The 19,774-nt window shown below is 36.7% G+C and overlaps 1 protein-coding gene across 1 annotated transcript; it reads left to right on the plus strand.

Annotated features, from left to right (window-relative positions):
• Positions 1-82: 82 nt before the first annotated feature.
• mphosph10.L (M-phase phosphoprotein 10 (U3 small nucleolar ribonucleoprotein) L homeolog) lies at positions 83-17,547 on the plus strand. The gene is made up of 11 exons (XM_018253001.2): positions 83-223; positions 1,875-2,550; positions 5,851-6,032; positions 6,506-6,698; positions 7,486-7,627; positions 7,777-7,844; positions 12,469-12,606; positions 13,157-13,267; positions 14,604-14,711; positions 14,909-15,142; positions 17,122-17,547. Exons 1-11 carry the CDS (start codon positions 135-137, stop codon positions 17,269-17,271), a joined length of 2,091 nt encoding a protein of 696 aa, XP_018108490.1. The 5' UTR covers positions 83-134; the 3' UTR covers positions 17,272-17,547.
• The last annotated feature ends 2,227 nt before the right edge of the window (positions 17,548-19,774 follow it).

Consider the following 19,774-nt stretch of genomic DNA (forward strand, 5'->3'; position numbering starts at 1 on the left):
GTCACTTTGATGTGTCTTACTGTAAACGGAACCAAAGCACTACAGCGAGCGTTTCCGGTCGGAGTGGTTTGCAGACGCACATCCTCTTCAGAATTGAACATGTGAGTGAGCAGCGCTGATCGTGGTTAAGGAAGATGGCAGAGGCTGAGGAACCGAGGCATGGACTGGAACACTGCATGGAGGTCCTGGAATCAGTGAGTGGCCATCCGGAGCAGCTGCTGAGGTACAGAGAAAGTAATCAGTTCCCATTATTGGCAGTCATTCCCTCTTAGTCCTTAATTCCGCCGTTTCCCCACGTATTCTACTGCTATAACATTTGTGTTTCTGGTAGACTAAATCATGGAGACCCACTGAGCTGCCTGTGTCAATCAATCTGTTATTTATTTTTGTATAATGAAATAAAATGTTATTCTAAGCAACTTTCCAATATATATTCATTATAGCTTTGCAATGGTTTTAAAGCTGTAAGTGCAGCTGAAAGCACCGCCTGTCCCTTTATTATCTCTGCACTGCTTTTTCAGACTAGAATCAATGTCGAAGAAACTGGTTAAACAGACCTAGAAAAGAAATTACTTCTTGTTTCAAGGGTCAGAACCAGGGAACAGCCATATACAAATACTGTTTTCAATTGAACATAACTTTAAAACCATTGATTGTCTTCATTAATATACATTTGAAAGTTGTTTAGGATTAGTTATTTTCATGATGCAAAAAAAGTATTTTTGGATGGCCATACTCTTAAATCTGCATTAAATCCAAAAGTGCTTTAAATGTTCCAGTTCCAACAAACAGCCTTGAATACCAGAACCACCAAAGATGTAAATGAATACGTTTATTTTGTATCCTTAAAGAGCATCTGAAGCGTTTTGTATACCATAGTGAATAATAATTATAGCCTGTGCTTATGTACCCTGTTGTACAACTCACTTCAGCCATTTTCTAAGAATATGAGAAGTGTTTGTTTTATTATTTATGTTTCTGGTGTGAAAGCCCACTTTTTGGATTTGGAAGATTATATAGGTTGGCACTTGGACCTTTTGCAATAACTAGTGACTTTAATTTCTCCATGAGCAGTCTTATGGTGGAAACCGCTTGACAAGTCTCAACAAGGTGAAGGACTAAGGGCAAGGGACACCAAATTCACACTTTAATTAAAGTCATTTCAAAGAAAAGAGAAGTTATGTGGTGGGAGGGTTCTTTTAAGTAGCTTTAGCTAAACTGCTCAAGAGAGTTTTTCTCTCCTTTTTTTAATTGCTACAGCATTTGCTCAGGTCATGCCAGGCTGCTGCAGGTCCATTGTGTCATCTGCAATTCATGGAAAATGTTGTGTTTTTTTATTGTATACTGCTCCAGTAGGCAATGTCTGAGGGGAACAGTAGGCTCACATGCAGATTTAGGGCCAAAATGTTCTAGACCCGGCAGGCAAAAGGAACCCAATGGTAGTTCCACCTTCCAGTATTTTTCTCTGATCTTTAAATGTGGGCAACTGTGTGCTAGTTTCTTTTGAGTAAGCACTTTATAATCAAGCTTTATCATCTTCTGTTTACTTTGCACTATCCCCAAATTTATAGGCTAAAAGCTAGATTAAAATCAGGAGTGGGCCGGCCGTGCCAGTTTTAGAGCATTTTTGATTGCACCCTCAAGGCACTTAAGAGCTGTTGTGTCAGTTTGCTTCCATGATACTGTCTAGTACTGCACTCTTGTTCTCTGCTTTTGTGTGTGTAAGATTTTTTTTATCTACACTCTGCTGTGCTGTAATGTGGACAACAGTTCTATTTTATAAATACTCTGCAATATTGCAAATTATTTTTTTTACTGCAAAACTAAGTTCAACTTCTATGAAGGATTATTTTAAAATATATCTTGTTTTTCAGTGTGCAGGATGAATTGGCAACAGAGTTCTCTTGTTTAACAAAAGTTCTATATGATTTGCAAAAGTCCCGGCTTGCACTAGAAGTGGGAAGCCCATTGGAAAATCTAATTATAGAGAATTTTGATGAAGAGCAAATATGGCAGCAACTAGAACTGCAGAACAATGCTGTTCTTAACTACTTCAAGAAAGTCATTAGAACAGCACAAAAGGACAAGGATATTTATCTTGTACAGACAACCGAGGAAGAGACACCAGAATTAGAAGATGAAGCTGAGGAAGGTTTGTCTGAAGAAGAGTCAGAGTTTATCAGTGAAGATGAACCAGCATCTCGGGAGAAAAAACTCACTGATACCAAAAGACCCAAAAGAATACCAGTGGAGACATTTAGTGATGATGATTCAGATATGGACTTTGATATTGATAAACTGGAAAAGCAAAATAAGCAGAAACAGAATAAGAAGCCAATGGCTAAATCTAATGAAACGTCAGAAGTTGACGACAAGTTCTTTAAGTTGTCAGAAATGGAGGCCTTTTTAGAAGAAGTTGAGAAAGAAGACCACGAGGAGGATGACCAAAATGAAATTGATTATTTTGAGGATATTGACTCTGATGATGATGAGGATGAGGATGATGATTATATGGATGAAGACTTGGACATTACAAAAAGCAAAACACAGGTAAAGTTGTGTTCTAACTGAATGACTGTCCCCGTTTAATCAGTAAATAGCATATGAAACTCTGCAATGAATTTGTACCTCTCTAAACACATGTGAATGTACGACAGTTTAAATAAAGGAATGTTATTCCAATATAAAATGGATTGAACATAAGCTCTTCAGGATGCGATGGTCTGCTTTAAATAACTAGGCATGACTGGTTGATAATAAAGGAAACTTCATTAGTCAAATGGTAATTTTTAATAACAAAAAAGGTATCCAAAATATGATGTCCAATTAGAGTAGCATCAAAAGGATAAAGACGGTAAAGTCGCTGGGAGGTGGTGCCAATTGGTTAGGAATTCCTAGTGAAATGAATTGCTTAATGAGCATACACCAAATCTGACCTGCCACTGAGAATTGCTTTAAAGAAGTGAAGTGCTAGCCTGCAGTATGAGTTGTTAAAATCACTGGGGGAGCCTAACAAATTGGCACACCCAAGTGATTTTACCTTGGCTTGTCCCTTGTTTATAAAGACAATTTGCTGTACAGTTCCAATAGTTTGGTTACTGGAGAAAAAGATCAGCAAATTTTTGTCATATAAAAATTTTCAGAGTACTGTACAGGCAAAATACTGTGTGTGCACAAAGGGAAAGGGGCAATAATTCTGAATGAGGCGAGTTTGCAGTGAAAAAAGCAGAGCAGGCGAGAGGTGAAGAAATGCAGCAGCACACTGGTCAGCCATAAATCTAAAAATGAACCAAGACCCCTTCTAAATCAGTGCGTGCATTCCTTCACCTCTCACCTGCTTTTACAGAAATAAATGATGCCAATCTCCTTTAAAGGAACAGTTCTGTGTAAAAATAAAAACTGGGTAAATAGGCTGTGCAAAATAAAAAAAGGTTTCTATTAGTTAGTTAGCCAAAAATGTAATCTATAAAGCTTGGAGTGACTGGATGTCGAACAGAACACTACTTCCTGCTTTTCAGCTCTCTAACTCTGAGTTAGTCAGCGACTAAGGGTAGCCACATGGGACATAACTGTTCAGTGAGTTTGCAATTGATCCTTAGCATGCAGGTCAGATTTATGACCCAAGTAGCCCCCCCCCTTAAGTCTCTGGTTACTGCCTGGTAACCAATCAGTGGAAAGCAAGAGAGCTGCAAAGCAGGAAGTAGTGTTCTGGCTATTATGTTAGACATCTAGTCACTTCAGCCTTTATACATTACAGCTTTCCTATGTGGGTAACTGTTCCCATCTAAAAAACAGATGCTCTGTAAGGCTACAAATGTATTGTTATTGCTACTTTTTATTACTTTACTTTCTATTCAGCCCTCTCCTATTCATATTCCAGTCTCATATTCAAAGCAATGCCTGGTTGCTAGGGTAGTTTGGACCCTAGCAACCAGATGCTGAAATTGCAAACTGGAGAGCTGCGGATTAAAAAGCCAAAGAACTCAAAAATCACAAATAATAAAAAATGGAAACCAATTGTAAATTCTCTCCGAATATCATCCTAAAATTAACTCAAAGGTTAACAACCTCTTTAATTACATAACTGTGTGGAACGATTCTTCACCACTGTATTTTAATCAGTGGGAGGTAGTATATAAGCGTCCACAAAAACATTTCGCCAAATTACATTTCTTAGCACAGTTACAGCTCCTACAAGCAAAAATTGCCATTTATTGTGTATTGCAGTAACGGCATATATCAATTGGAAAACAAAATAATATTTGGAATAAAGCTATGTTCAACACTGAATCTTGGATTTGATACATTATTATACTGAATTATGAAAAAAATACTGAAAGATGGAAGTGATGTTTCAAGACACATAGGCATTGTGATTGTCATAGTAATAAAAAGACTTCCACCTCTTTTTTATTTACATTGCACACTTTTTAGCCATTTTAATCTATGCCATTTACAAAAACCATGGTAACCATGTACAATTATTATGTTGCTGTCTGCCAGTAAGGGGTGTACGTGGAAGAACATTGAAATTGAGAAGTTTGTTCAGTTCTGCTTTATGTAATTACATTTGTCAGTATTATTGTAGAAGCTAAAAACTTACTGAAGAAAAGCCTTGAAGGCTTTTTATGCTCCCTGTTCTCCAGTGAGGTATTTCTTTCTCCAGCAATCTCTCTTCAGTGCATGTTCCACATGTTTGATGAATTTGCTGTGTCTCACTTGAGCAGATGTAATTTTCTGCCACATTAGCTTCATCTGTTGCCAATGTATATTAGCAGTGCAGTAAATTCATAGAATTGCTTAGTTTTGTTATACCGACTATACTTCTTTCGTAGCCTGCCTGCTCAGAACTGCATTCTACCATGTGGTCATTTATTGTAGTACATAACATATCTAAGCTGATAAAGAGTGAGCTGTAAATTATGCACAGGTTGTACTATACATGCTCAGTCTTAGAAAACCCCTAGAACTTTAAAGACAAATACTTACCGGGATTTGCACTAGCTGGTTTGTAGCTGGGACAACAATAATGTTCTTAAATGCATTACTGCCCGGTTTCAAGGACAATCTTTTGTAAGTGTGGGCTTGTAGTGTACAACCTTTTACATGATCTATAGCTCACTTTCATGTACCAAGCAATAGGCTGTACTGCACTACCTAATTATGCATCCTATTGCGGTGACACTTTTCTTTTCCAATTGTTTTTATTGGCATTTTTGAAGACACTTTTCTTATCAGCAGTGATCTCATGCTACTTCCCTTCTCCACTTCCTCTTCGAGACTTAAATGATTTATATCAGGTAGGGCTGTGTTGGGCATGAAATCACTCTCGGGAGTCTGGCCTGAAAATATGCTGTGCCTTTGAAGGCTTATGGCAATGGCACACACATAGTATTCTTTACCAGTGGAGACTTAAATGTGAGTTGGTAGTAGTATTTTTAAACTCTTTTGATAAGACAAGCCCCATATGCCATCAGCCTAACAGCTTTAACTTTCATAAACTTACCTCTGGCACATATAGTGGTTCCTTTATAATTAAAACCCCATAATAACCCTATTAAAATAAAACTTCTGTTCTTGACCGTTTCTATTTTTGATCTGCATAACAACCTACCTCCGTAAGCAGTAACTTGCAAGAACAGGGTTAATTCCTGTTCCACTGGCTTGATGAACATACCCATGAGAATGGTACCTGTGTCTTAAATATTAAAGCAACTTGGCCCATAGTCGCTATGCTGTAAACTAAAGGAAGCCTCTTCTTATAATGCAATAGCATTGAGCAGTTTGGAATGTCTGAATTGCTACTTTTATCATATCTGCTAATGGATTATTTTTTAATTATTATTTCAGGTTAAAATAAGTTCAAGAGATCTTCAATACCAAGATTTCTTTGACCCTGTTGAAGGAGAAGAGGGATATGACCGTGATCATTCTGCAAAGAATAAGAAGGAAGAAAATGAGGAGGAAGATGTTTTAGAAGAAGATGAAGGAGAAGATGATTTGGGAGAAGATGAAGAGAACATGTCAGAAAAGTAAGATTTTTATAATGAGGAGACTTTATATGGTTCTGGGTTACTGAATAAACTGACTGACTTTGGAAAAATATGTAAATCAACCACCATATTTTCTTTATTGCCTTATTATTGCTATGATGCAATTTTCCCCTTTAACTGTTTTCGCTTGGCATGGGCAGGTCATCTGTCCTCAAATAATCATCCCCCTTTCAACATATTTTCATGTCTTTGCCCTTCTTAGTTAGTACAGTCTCTCAACCGACTGTCAAATATCTGTGTGATACTGGGTTTATAAGACTATTGAAAATCCTTTAACCAGACCTAAAGCACTAGTGAAAGGAGACAAAAACTCGGGCACCCAAGCAGACACCTTGATCTCTGACCCTGCTAAAAGAATTCAGCATTTGCAATAAAAGTAACACTCTGACTTTAATACAATCTTATGCATAGGATAGTTAATTTTAGAAAACTAACTGGTGTTTTTCTACTAGTGATGAAGAGGAGGATGAACAAATAGAGGACAATGAGGAGAGCCAAAAAGCAAAGGAGGCATTTAAGCGTGTAACATTTGATCTCTCTGATGAGAGTGAAGGAGAAGATGTTGGTGATATACTGGGTGGAAAGAAACAAGAGATCTCAGAGCCTGTTGAAGTCAAGTCTTCCTTTGAGAAAAGGGAAGAGAAGGTCAGTGTCTTCTGTTTTATTCTACACAAGGAGAAAGTACAGCCAGATGTGGACTGAGATTCGAAATAGGCTAACAGCCCCCCCCCAGATCCACTAAATATTGACTGTGTATGGCCCCCTGGTATCTGCCCAAATCTACGGTTTGCAGTCCTGTGCTCAACTGATGGAAAAATTTACATAACTTTACTGGGCTCCAAAAGAGAGCAGCGATTAATAGGACAGAGCCACAAAGATACAATTTTTTTAATTGAAGTGTTAAGCAGAATCATTTTGCCCAAATTTAACTCTGAAAAAGTTACAATAAACTTTTCTGTGCCAGCAGTCACTGTCTATACCCCCTAACTGATATTCACAACCTACCTGGACTTTCTCCCTACTCCTTAATATGCCTTGTGCCTTTGTTTGTATTTTAAATTCTATTTTGCACAAAAGGTCACAAAAGGTAAAACCGTTTCATTCTGCTCATTCTGATTCTGTCAAGAAACCATGTCATGTTCCTTCTACAACTGTTTAGAATTGATCTTTCCAGGATTTGAGGTTTTGGCTTTCATTAAGGCTACAGAACGATATATTTTTGTCACATTTAATGAGTAGTGGCAAAATACATACTGTGAATTCAAAAACAGATATCATAAGGATAAGCTAGAAATCAAACTCAAGTACTTTTTTTACCACATATGTGATGCATGTTGAGAATGCAACACACATGGCCACCCTCCCTTACATCAGGAGTAGCTCTCTACCTTATTGTAATTCTACTCAACTGCTAGAATTGTTTTGATTTCAGATGGCAGAAAAGATTCAAGCGCTGCAAAAGCAAATGCTAGAAGAGAAGCCATGGCAGTTATCTGGTGAGGCAACAGCACAAAAAAGGCCAGAAAACAGTCTACTTTCAGAATCATTGGTATTCGACCACGCTTCCAGGATGGGTGAGTAATAGCTTTGTCCAGTTATGTTCTTTGGGCAGAATACTCAAACTTTATGACAAAAATAGTCCATATTTGTTGCCCTACATGTGTACTGGTCAATTGCTAAAATGGGTACAGATTTATTAATATAAATACTTTTTTTCGTGTAGCACCTGTTATCTCAGAGGAAACCACTATGCAACTTGAAGATATAATCAAACAGAGAATAAAAGACCAGGTGTGTATTGGTTCATTTGATAAGCTATTAGTTTAGTATTTTTAAAGGGGTTGTTCACCTTTAAATTAACTTTCAGTATGATGTAGAGAGTAGTATTCTGAGCCAATGTGCAATTGGTTTTCATTTTTTTTGTTTCAATATTTCTTTATTGCAAATATTCAATAATTACATCTCAGGGCATTGATATAGGGTATACATTTAAACAGCCGTTGGAGACATCACATCATAGTTAAACATAATACATACGATTCAATTGTCCGACTCATTGGTGAGTGCTATATGCTACCGAGAATGTAAAAATATTGATAAACAAGGTATTCAAAATTTTTAGGGTTAGGTAGCATAGGAAAAGAAAAGAGGAATAAATAAAAGCAGTGAGAAGAGACGAAGAGAAAGGGAGAAGAGAAAAAAAAGGGGGGGGGAAGAAGATGATTTCTTCCATACACTGCACCAAGTATTATACAAACAACTTATCAGTAAGGTTGTACCATAGGACTCCGTTCCTGTTTCTTCATATGGCCTACTAGTAGGCTTAAACATTACAGTCAAATCTATCGGGGTAGCGGTATTGAATCCATGGGTCCCAAACTTTCGTGAATTGTTACCGTTTATCTTGCGTTATGCTAGTGAGTATTTACATAAGGAAGACAGTATCTATTCTGTTTTTGACTTCTGAGAAGGCCAAATGTGAAGTTCGCCAATCGTTTGCAATAGTTTGCTTTGTTGCAGTGAAAAAATGTGTGATTAGTTTATAGTGTGGTTTATACATTGCCTCTATTGGTTTGTTCAGCGTTGTACCCTATTACACTGCCAAAATATATGCAGCATTGTGCCTAGTGTGGCACATCCTCTTTATCTACCCACCAATTGAATTGCCTAGGTTCCAGACCCGGTGGAAAGTCTGGATTATTAAACAAAGGTGCTAAGGGTTTATGTTTAGACAACCAGTGAGGTTTAGAGGTTACAACGTGCCATATAGTCAAGGTATGTTTTACAGTAGGAAAGTTCTTAGCAGATTGTGGTACATTAGGAATCCATAAGGTATCCCCAAGGAAACTGCACTGACAAATATCCTGTTCAATCAGTACCCATTTCTGTGGTTTTGAAAGAACAAACCACCCATTGACCTATGTCTATATAATATTGCTTTAGCTATTCTTGGTCATTTAGCACACCAGATAAAATTGAGGCATGCATTTTGCAACCTGGTTAATAAATCAACTGGCAGTGGAACAGGAAGGGTACGAAACAGGTACAATATACGGGGTAATATGCTCATTTTTATGATGTTAATTCTACCAAACCATGAGATCGAAAAACTTTTCCAGGAATCTTAAGTCATCCACTAATTTCTTTATAAGGTTTTTATAATTATTTATACTTAACGTGTGATCCGTAATACGTACCCCTAGGTATTTTATTGAAGTTTGTACCCATTCGAAATTAAAGTTCAATTCTAAAAGTTTCTTCATAGCAGGTGAGATATTTAGCGGCAGTGCCTCCGATTTAGTTACATTAATTTTAAGCCCAGAAAGTAATTGAAATTTATCCATGATATTAAAGAGGTTCGGCAATAAAATCAATGGCTTGGTAATAGTAAGCAGCAAGTCATCAGCATATAAACAGCATTTGTATTCCTGTTGTGCTATAGAGATACCCGATACATCTACATTATGCCTTATCCATGCTGCCAAAAATTCCATTGTCATAACAAACAAGATTGGCGACGGTGGCCATCCCTGCCGTGTACCCCTCCTATTACAATTGGAGTAGAAAGAAAGCCACGATACTTTATTTGGGCCGTAGTGAAGTTGTACAAAAAAGTCAGAGGGAACCCATATCTATTCAGGGCATGTTTAAGAAAATCCCATGACAGTGAGTCAAAAGCTTTTTCTATATCCAGAGAGAGGAGCACTGCGGGTGTGCCCCTCTCTCTGGTCCAATGCACTAAATCAATAACCCTACGAATGTTGGCTGTCTACCAGGCACAAAACCTGCTTGGTCTCTATTTAGTAAGGTATTTAAAAACACATTGATACGCCTGGCCAGAATTTTCCCTATGAGTTTTATATCATGGTTTAATATTGTAATTGGTCTATGGTTTTCAGCTAAATTGCTATCTTTGTTTGGTTTTGGGATGGCTGTTATAAATGCTCTAAGAGAATCAGAAGTGTATTGCTGACCGGTTCCTATGAAATTAAACACATTAGTGATATGAGGTATCAAGACTTTGGAGAAATGTTTATAATAAGGGGCTGTAAGCCCATCCGGCCCTGGTGCTTTTTGTGATTTCAAAGATTTTATGGCCCACTGGACTTCGTCCATTGCAATAGGTTGTTCCATAGAAGCTATTTGATCATTAGTTAAAGTGGGAATCACTATATCTCGGAAGATTGAGTCTGCTTTCTGTTTATTAAATATAGTTTGGTTCTTATAAAGTTGTGAATTGTAATCCTTAAATGTTTCAGCAATCTTTAAGGGATTAGCTGTAATAGCGCCCGATTTGGTAAGTAAGCTATACGTAGAAGAACCTTTCTGCATCTTCCTTAGTTTATTTGCTAACAACGTATCAATTTTATTAGCCTTAGTATAAAATTTTTGTCTCATCCATTGGTTGTTTTTCAACATCTTCCAAAAGGATTAAATTGAGTTCCGTTTTGAGTTGTCAAATACTTTTAATCAATCTATTATTAGGATTAGTTCTATACTCTAATTCAGTTTGTTCCAATTGCTTTAATTTATTCACTTTTATAGTTTTTTCCCTCTTCGTTTTTGAACAAATTTTAATAATAATACCCCTGATGTAGGTTTTATGAGCTTCCCAAAGTATTGATTCACTAACATCAGAAGTATTATTAATTTCAAAATTGGAAATTAATTTCTGTTCAATTTGGGAACAAACTTGTGGGTTTGTAAGGATGGCTTCATTCAACCTCCATATTTGAGCATGTCTCAGAGAATCTAAATCGTGTAGAATAACTTTCACTGGATTGTGGTCTGACCAAGAGCATACAGGGATTGTTGCCGAGATTATTTTTGGCAAAAGTGGGAAACTAAGTAAAACATAGTCAATTCTGGAGTATGTCTTATTAGGGTTCGAATAGAAGGTATAATCACTTTTAAAGGGATTATGCTCTCTCCATGCATCAGCAAGTCCTGTATCTTTTAGTTTCGTTTGTAATACTTTTGAAATAGATTCAGTATATTTCTTAAGTGGATTCATAGGATCATAACAACCCTTATTAGCATTCAAAGTAGCGTTCAAATCACCTCCTATTATAACTTGTCCTCTGTTGTGTATGGACAAAGATGTAAAAAATCTATTATAGAATTTATGTTGGTGATCATTCGGGCTATATACTGATGCTAAGGTGTAGAGCGTCTACCCAATAAGACAAACAATAATCACAAAATGCCCTTGTGGGTCGGGCATACACTTTAACAATTTAAATGGTACATTTTTGTTAATAAAGATTCCCACTCCCTTCTGTTTCTTCTCCGCCGTGGCCCAAAAAACATGTGGGAACTGGCTGTGAAAATAATTAGGAATTGAAGTTCTGGAAAAATGTGTTTCCTGCAAAAAAAGTATTTGTATTCCCATAGATTTATAATAGCGAAAGGCCATAGAATGTTTTTGAGGGCTATTAAGTCCCTTGACATTATGTGTCAAAAAAACCGCCATTGTGGTTCCGTGAAAAAAAACTCTTCAGGTAGTCATACCATTCCCAGAGTAACAGTGGGCATTGAGCCAGCAAGGAATAAAGTGGATGAAATGTCAGTGCAGCGTAACAAGGTTTTCATTTTTATCATTTGTGATATGTTTTGTTATTTAGCTTTTTATTCTGCAGCTCTCCAGTTTGCAATTTCAGCAATCTGATTGCTAGGGTCCAAATTACCCTTGCAGTGATGCATTGATTTGAGAGTGGGATATTAGTAGGAGAGGGACTGAATATAAAGATGAGTAATAAAAAGTAGCAATAACAATAAATATGTAGCCTTGTTGTTTAGATGGGGTCATTTAAATTTAGAAGAGTCAGAAGAAGAAGACAAATCATTCAAAAAGTATAAAAAAAGATAAAATGAAGACCAATTGAAAAGTTGCTTAGAATTGGCCATTCCATAACTTCCATAGTTAACGTTAACTTAAAGGTGAACCACCCCTTTAATTAATCACAATCCACTTTATTAACCATGGCCATATACTATTTACAGCCAGTGTACACCACTCAAATCATTGAACAGTAGTATATCATTAATGTGATACATTCTCCCAAACATGGCTTGTGCGAAGAATAACTCAATATTGCACCCATTTCACTTTACACATGCATGGCCAAACTGCACTGGTCCAAGTGTAGGATCATGAGAAGTGTGCCTCTGCATTCTATATTTTGTTGGTCAGCAAGGAACTGTATTCAAAATCCAATACTGATTATGTGTAATGATCCGCTATGTATAATGCTTCATAAGCACTTTTGCATTGTATCAACCAACAAGAGTCCACTATTGTAACTAGAAACAGATGTTATTTTTTAAATGGCAATTTGCTTTAAATATAAGCTTTACATGTTGTTAAAACCTGCTGAAAGTGTTCTGCCATTTTTCCTCTATTTGTTTTGCCAAGCTATGGGATGATGTAGTGCGCAAGGAAAAGCCAAAAGAAAATGCTTTTGAATACAAGAAACGACTCACCTTGGACCACGATAAGAGCAAACTCAGTCTTGCAGAGATTTATGAGCAGGAATATATTAAACAAAATGAGGTAAGAAATCTAAGCTATTTATGTTTGTTTGAGCCTGGATTATATGAGTTTCACTTCATACCACTGAGCATGATTGATGGCAATAAATACTCTTTTCTACATTAAATGTGCTGTAACTGTATAACAGCCATTGTCAGACTTTCACTTCAAGTCCCCTTTGGAGGGCCACACAGTTGTAGATATGAAAAAATATTGCTGAATTGGTTATTAAGTCATAGTTCCAAGAATACAAGTTTCAACCTAACTGACATTGAAGCTAAACTTTCAGGCCTATATAAGTGAGCATATCGGCATTCTCCCCACAGTTAACCTAAATGGCATTGAGGTTGGGGGGGCAAGCTCACAGTTTGGGAACCACGCAAACACTACTATTGCAGTTCCAGATACCAGAATTAATGATAAGCAATACTTTTTTTTTTAGCATATAGCAGCTCCAATGGCGCAGCTCAAAAAAAATTAACAGACCACTTTGCCAGACTCCTCTTATATACTCTGAAAATACTGGCATCTCTTGTAATAATACGGATTGTGGGTTTTTTTTTTACTACAGAAGAAAAAAGAAGAGGAAGAAAATCCAAAACATGTGGAAATTCAAAAAATGATGGATTCCCTCTTCCTAAAGCTGGATGCCCTTTCAAATTTCCATTTCATACCCAAACCAGTAAGTATTTGTAAAGGACTTATTTTCTATCCTTTCTGTATTTACAACAGTGTAAAGATCTGTTCTTTATTCTTCACATTGAAGCTATAACACATTGACTTTGTTGTCTCAATTGCCAATTGGTCCTATTATTTATTTTTTTATTTTTTTTGCTTTTTAAATTGTTTAGCTTTTTGTTCAGCAGCTCTTCAGTTTACAAGCTGAAATCATAAGTGCTAGGTCTAACCCATGGTGTAGCATTGACCAGCTGCTACAAACGATATACAGCCATTATTTGCACATACAAAAGCGAAACCATATTGCCAGAGTTCAAATACAGCCTGTTTGGATTCCTTTTAATATATTTTAGAAAAATCAAAAATATACCACATTTTGGCCAAAAATATGTAAGCTCACGTGCCACGCCAAGGCACTCGATTTAATGTGAATCCTACACTGCCTATTGTGAACCAAAAATATTGGAGTACATTTAAAAGCATTTAAAGACAGTTTATTGCCAATAGAGTAGCCACAATAGTGCAAGCTAGAACGCTATATTATGTAAAATGCTTTACCATACCTGAGTTGACGGCTCTAGAAGCTCTCTGATTTTTTAAGGATGGCAGCTGCCAGATTAGTTTAGTGTGACGTCAATTCCTGCCTGAGTCTCTCCCTGCTCACTCAGATTACAACAGGGAGGGAGAGAGGAGCAATCTGAACATGCTGAAGCCCTAGCCCTGGAGCTTTAAGCTGATAACAGGAAGTCTGATACAGAAGCTCATGTGTACACAATTGAAGGAAAGAAATGTGGTGTTTCTTTTGACAGAGGACTCAGAGCAGCACTACTTTGATGGTTTACTGGTGTATTTATATAGACCTTTCTCATGAAAGCTTACTTATTTTGTGGTGGAAACTGTATTCGCTTACTCTTTGTAAGAAGGTATAGCAACTGTGTGGAGCCATGTTAACAGTTTTAAGTTATTTGTATATGTAAAAGTTAAACATATTGGTTTTGACTTTTTAAAAAATGCAGCAAAAGGCAGTACTTCTCCAGCCAAGAGTCCAATCCATACATTATTAGAATTTAATTCTCAGAATGACATTTTCTTTGTCATTTATTTTTAAGCTGGAGTTCCCCTGTAACTGAGGCAAATGTAACTATATAAATAACTGAAATCTGATCCTGTAATATGGCAGCAAATTTCTGAACATGTGTAAAAGTAATTGATAATGTAATAAAAAGGGAATAATTATGCAGTAAAATATTCTTTTCACTTTTATTTTTTTACTTTTAATTTCTACATAATGCAAATGGGAGTGCTCTTACTAATTCTATACATGATTTTTTCCCCCCTAGCCTGTTCCTGATATTAAGGTGGTTTCAAACTTGCCTGCAATCAGCATGGAAGAAGTGGCACCAGTAAGTGTCAGTGATGCAACACTTCTGGCTCCAGAGGAAGTCAAGGTAAGAATCTCTAATAATAGTTGACCAAGAGCAACTAAGACTAAGGCAGTGAGCGTAAATGTGTATGCTCACTTCTGCTGTTTGTGGCTCTTCCCTAGAACAGCCATAATCATTGCTTGTAGGAGCAATATATATATATTGCAGCTGTAGAATCCTATGAACACAAGTCTTGATTGTTCTTTCTATTTCTCTCACAGGAAAAGAACAAGGCTGGAGATGTAAAGACCAATGCAGAGAAAACAACCACTGATAAGAAGCGGGAGAGAAGGAAGAAGAAGGCTACCAAGAGGCAGAAAATTAAAGAAAGAGAAGAAAGGAAAAAGCAGGCGGATAAAATAAAAGCAGAAAAAGGAAAGAAAACGTATAATAAAGCAGATGCTGCAGCTGATCTTAAAAAACTGACCAAAGAAGGAAAGGCTACAGTACTAAAGGTAATTTTTTGTGTTAAACTCTGGTCACTTGTTAACTAGTTGTTATGGCTAATCTAAATATCTGAAATCATTTACTGATTATAAACAGAACTTTGCACTAGTGCAATTACTGATAGCAACCAATCCTTTTAGTTTTAATCATGATCCTACAAGTAGACCAATAAAGGCAATTTTTGCCTTGGGTTCTATATTCATAAGAGTCCGTTATCATTACTTTATTTACACAGTTTTTTTTATGTAGATTAAATGTTAACTGTATTTGAAATGAAACATGCACTCAAGGCTGTAGCACTGCAAGGTAGCAGTGCAAATGTGTGCTGCCCATATTTTAGTATTTTCAACATTACTTAAATGGGTTTCTGTTTAAAATGTTTTGCTTATTATATATATATATATATATATATATATATATATATATATATATATATATATATATATATAGTTTTTGATATTCCTTGCACTAAATGTGGCAGCATCTGGAATTGAATATGAAGTCCCACTCTTCTTTTTGTTCATATGAGCATGATCAAAACAAATCACTATTGCTCGAAGAGACCCGCTGTATAAGCAAACCCCTCCCCTCACCCCAGCTGCAGCCATTGTTACCCTTTCAGAAAAGGAGCAGCTTATTATACAAAAGCTTTTCAGTGAATTGCCGACTTGTTTAAATTGTGCTCATACTAACTAGGAAGTAGAATGTGACTTTCTGTTTAGTGCATGAAATCACAAAAACCATATCGAAATGTATGTTGATCATAAGCCCTATTCATTGAACTAAAGTTGAAAAGTGGGTATACTTCCCTTTTAATATTATATCAAATTAAGAATAAACTGTTAATGGACTTCTAGTAATATGGGCTTGTCTGTGGCTCAGTTATCTTAGGGCTGGTTGCAGCATTACTGTTTTAACTACATTTCCAACCCATGTTCTATTTGCAAGAAATTTCTCCCTATGTCTGTGCGGATTTCCTTTTGGTGTTTTGCTTTCCTCCCACACTCCCAAAACATAGTGGCAGGTAAAATGATTTGTGATGAATTTAACACAAGTAATTAGTTATGTTGAAAGTGGCCCATTAAAAACTTGAATTACTTTGGTGTCAAATGGTCAAGGCGAGCTACCACTTTAAATCTAAGCTGGACTCATCATTACATCTGACCAACTTTTCCATGTACAGCAACTCTCTGTTTAGCACTGTGCAGATTGCAGTGCCTGGATCATTCCTCTGAAAAGCAGACAGGAGAATTTTCTGAGTACATCAACTGCTTAAAGGGCAACCCTTAAATAAAAATTTGCCTAATAATAAGAAAATATTATTCTAAGCAACTTTGTTAAATTTTCTATGGTTTTTAATTGATTTGTATATGTATGTTAAGCTATTGAAAGCAGTGTTTGTCTGTCCCTTTCTATCCTCTGCCTCGATGGCTCAGACTGTTGATACAATGTAAGACAAGCTGCTGATTAACAGACCTGACTTTGCTGGGAAACCAAGAATTTTGCAACATTCTTTAAACAATGTTTAAACAATCAGGAGTTAAGCAAATGCTGCTTTTAATAGCAAACGTTTTTACAAAAAAGCACTGAAAACTTTTAATAAATGTATATAGAAAGGTTGCTTCATTTTTATATTTCTACTGTAGAGCAACAATAATATGAATAATCATTATATTAATAAATGCTTTTAAGCCTTTTACATCTCATGTTTGAGTTTAATAAATCAAAGCTTTCTATGATATTTAATGCCTTTGTGGCATCTCTTGATTACTGTTCTTAGAAACCAGAAGCATCAATGCTTTGATAGTGCCCAAGAGAATGAAAAATGTCTACAAAGTACAAAGCAATTGTTTTGTGTATAGAGAGAGAGAGATAGATATATATACACACACTGTGACGCTGCTTCTTTTTTTTTTTTTTCTTGGTCTGTGAGTAAAAAGCTAAATCTTGATTTGCATTCTTCATAACATTCTCTTTTCTGTTTCAGGATGAAGGGAAGGATAAAGCTTTAAAGTCTTCTCAAGCATTCTTCTCTCAGCTGCAGGATCAAGTCAAATTACAGATCAAGGGAGCTAAGTCAGCACAGAAGAAACAAAAGAAAGGAAATGAACTTTCGGTCCATAAACTCAAACTCTAGTGCACAGCTGTGGCTGCTGCTCTTTACTACATCTAATTAGAGAATACGCAGATGCCCAGCCAACATACGTCCCTTAAGACTACAGCTTCAGTAACTATACTAATGTACTGTCGAGGGTGCTGGCTGTGGTATTGCTAAAATATTTGGAGAGCTGCAGGTTACCCCCGCTTAATATGTATTCATATTGATTGGGGGAAATGTTTAATAGCTGTGAGTGTAATAAGGAAATTTATGGCTACACGTTTTGAAAAATAAAAATTGTATTTTACAATGTAAGTTAAAACTATCTTTCTGATTTATGGGTCCTTCTTTTTTCTTTTCCTTTTTTTTTTTTAAACAATCTGTAAGCAGTTCCTCCATTTCCAAATTAACAGACTCGCCAATTAGAAAATCCAAAAGTGGCACTCTCAGTAACTGGATAACACAGGAGAGCTGTGCAGTTTACCTCCTACTACATCTTCAGCCTAATTTGGCTACTGGGATTTTCCAGCCAGCCCAATTTAAATTTCAAATAACCTTAATCAAATATAGTTTTGGGAGAAAATCATTTTGGTCACAACAAAAAAACGTACACTGTAGTGAAAATGCCAAACCAGTGGCTGATCTCTGCCCATATTTGGGGACTTTTAGGTCTAGCTTTCATGGATGAGCCCTAACTGTGAAACCCTCCAGCCACCCAAAAGGATGGCAGGGGGACTCGGTCTGAAAGCCAGTTACAATGGAAAGAATGGGCAAGTCTAGCTTTAGGGTCAATTGATTTAAGATATGGAGTGAGTGCTGTCCTGGATATTCTTGAAGACTGAATCAATGATGCACCAATATTTTCCTAAATCTGTACTCATTTCATGAGCAAAGGAGAACCCTGGTCAAGTCCTTGAAGTGGGGCTTGAAGCAATTTTTCCTTTGCCCTTAATTATTTTGTGTTTCTTTTAATTATCAGTACATTATTCATACTCTCCTTATTTGAATCCTGCAAACAATAAAAAAACGACAAACTGCAAACTATAATATGCTGTCTAAAACATACTCAAAGTTATGCTGCAGATAAATACTAGGGACTAAAATTTGCAACGTACCTTCATTAAAACGTTGAATGTTTTTTTTTAAATGTAATTGGAAATGAAAACAGTACATGTATACTCTCATTTGCTGGTTCTTACTCTTGAAACAATCATGTAGCAGAAATCAGTTCTTCCCCAGGTCTGTCTATCAGCTACACTGATTCCATAGACCAGCAGTGCTCACAGGATAGGCACAGACTAGAGATGCTGCTTTATGTTGCAATTACTCGCTTTCTTCCTATTCCTTTCAATAAAGGGGTATAGAATGGCTAATTCTAAGCAACTTTTCAATTGGCCTTCTTTATAGTATTTAAATGATATTCCTTCTTCTTCTGACTCTTTCCAGCTTTCAAATGGGGGTCACTGACGCCATCTAAAAAAATATGCGCTACAAATAGGGTTGCCACCTTTTCTGGAAAAAATACCGGCCTTCCTATATATTTATCTTTTTTCCCTATTAATGACATTTGGATCAACCATCATTTTTACTGGCCAGACCGGTAAAATACCGGGCAGGTGGCAACCCTAGCTACAAATGTATTATTGTTTTCTACCCTCTCCTAAACATATTCCAGTCTCTTATTCAAATGAATGCATAATTGCTAGTGTAACTTGGACCCTAGCAACCAGACTGTTGACATTTCAACCTTGATTGCCAAATAAAAAGCTAAATAACTTAAAAATGAAACCAATTGGAAATTCTCTCCGATTATCACTCTCTACATTATAGTTAAAGTTAATTCAAAGGTGAACAATCCTTTTAAACAGAGTTCTTTGGGCGTGACATATTTTAATACAGGTACGGCAGTCGCAGAAGGACAATCGCAAAAATCACGCGCGTTCGGAGTAATGATTGTACGTAATACAAATGGACACACGTATCATAGGTAAAATACATATTGCAGCTCTGAGTCCACGGGATTCTAAAAGACAAAAATAATATCTCTGTATAGTTCCGTCGACATCCGCGTTATTGTCTCTGGCGCTACTTTTTAGCACATGTGCTCCCTTTCCATTCGGCCTAGTGATAACATTACATTGCGAATAAGCCAGTTCTCTTGCGAGTGTTGTCTTTGCTAATAAGGCTTTGCTTGTTTAGATAATATGGCGACGCCTTCCTTGACGTTAACTGAAGCCGCGCTCTCTGGAATGCGTGCAATGTTTGTTTCAATGACAGTGGGAAAATGGCGGCGCCCACAGTTAGGAATGCTGCAGGTACAGCGCCTGACTTTATTGAGAGCACTTCAATGAATGGTCATACTGCGTTATACCCTTAATTTACAGGGGAAATTGTTTCGATTTTTTTTTGGGACAGATTTGCCCGTCACTAGGGGTGTAACTACAGAGGGGGGCCCAGGAGGTATAGGGGCCCCATGAGGCCCTAATTCACATACAATTTCAATAAATATTGGTAAAACAGGTGAACCTCTAGACATTTTGGT

This window comes from Xenopus laevis, chromosome 3L (assembly GCF_017654675.1).
Source record: "Xenopus laevis strain J_2021 chromosome 3L, Xenopus_laevis_v10.1, whole genome shotgun sequence".
NCBI classification, from domain to species: domain Eukaryota; kingdom Metazoa; phylum Chordata; class Amphibia; order Anura; family Pipidae; genus Xenopus; species Xenopus laevis.

What these genes read in the sequence shown, in the direction of transcription:
- mphosph10.L (XM_018253001.2), top strand. Translation starts at nt 135, where the DNA reads ATGGCAGAGGCTGAGGAACCGAGGCATGGACTGGAACACTGCATGGAG. An exon ending in TTACAAAAAGCAAAACACAG is followed by an intron (nt 2,551 to 5,850) that starts GTAAAGTTGTGT and finishes TTATTATTTCAG; the next exon opens with GTTAAAATAAGTTCAAGAGA. An exon ending in TGGCTCCAGAGGAAGTCAAG is followed by an intron (nt 14,712 to 14,908) that starts GTAAGAATCTCT and finishes TTTCTCTCACAG; the next exon opens with GAAAAGAACAAGGCTGGAGA.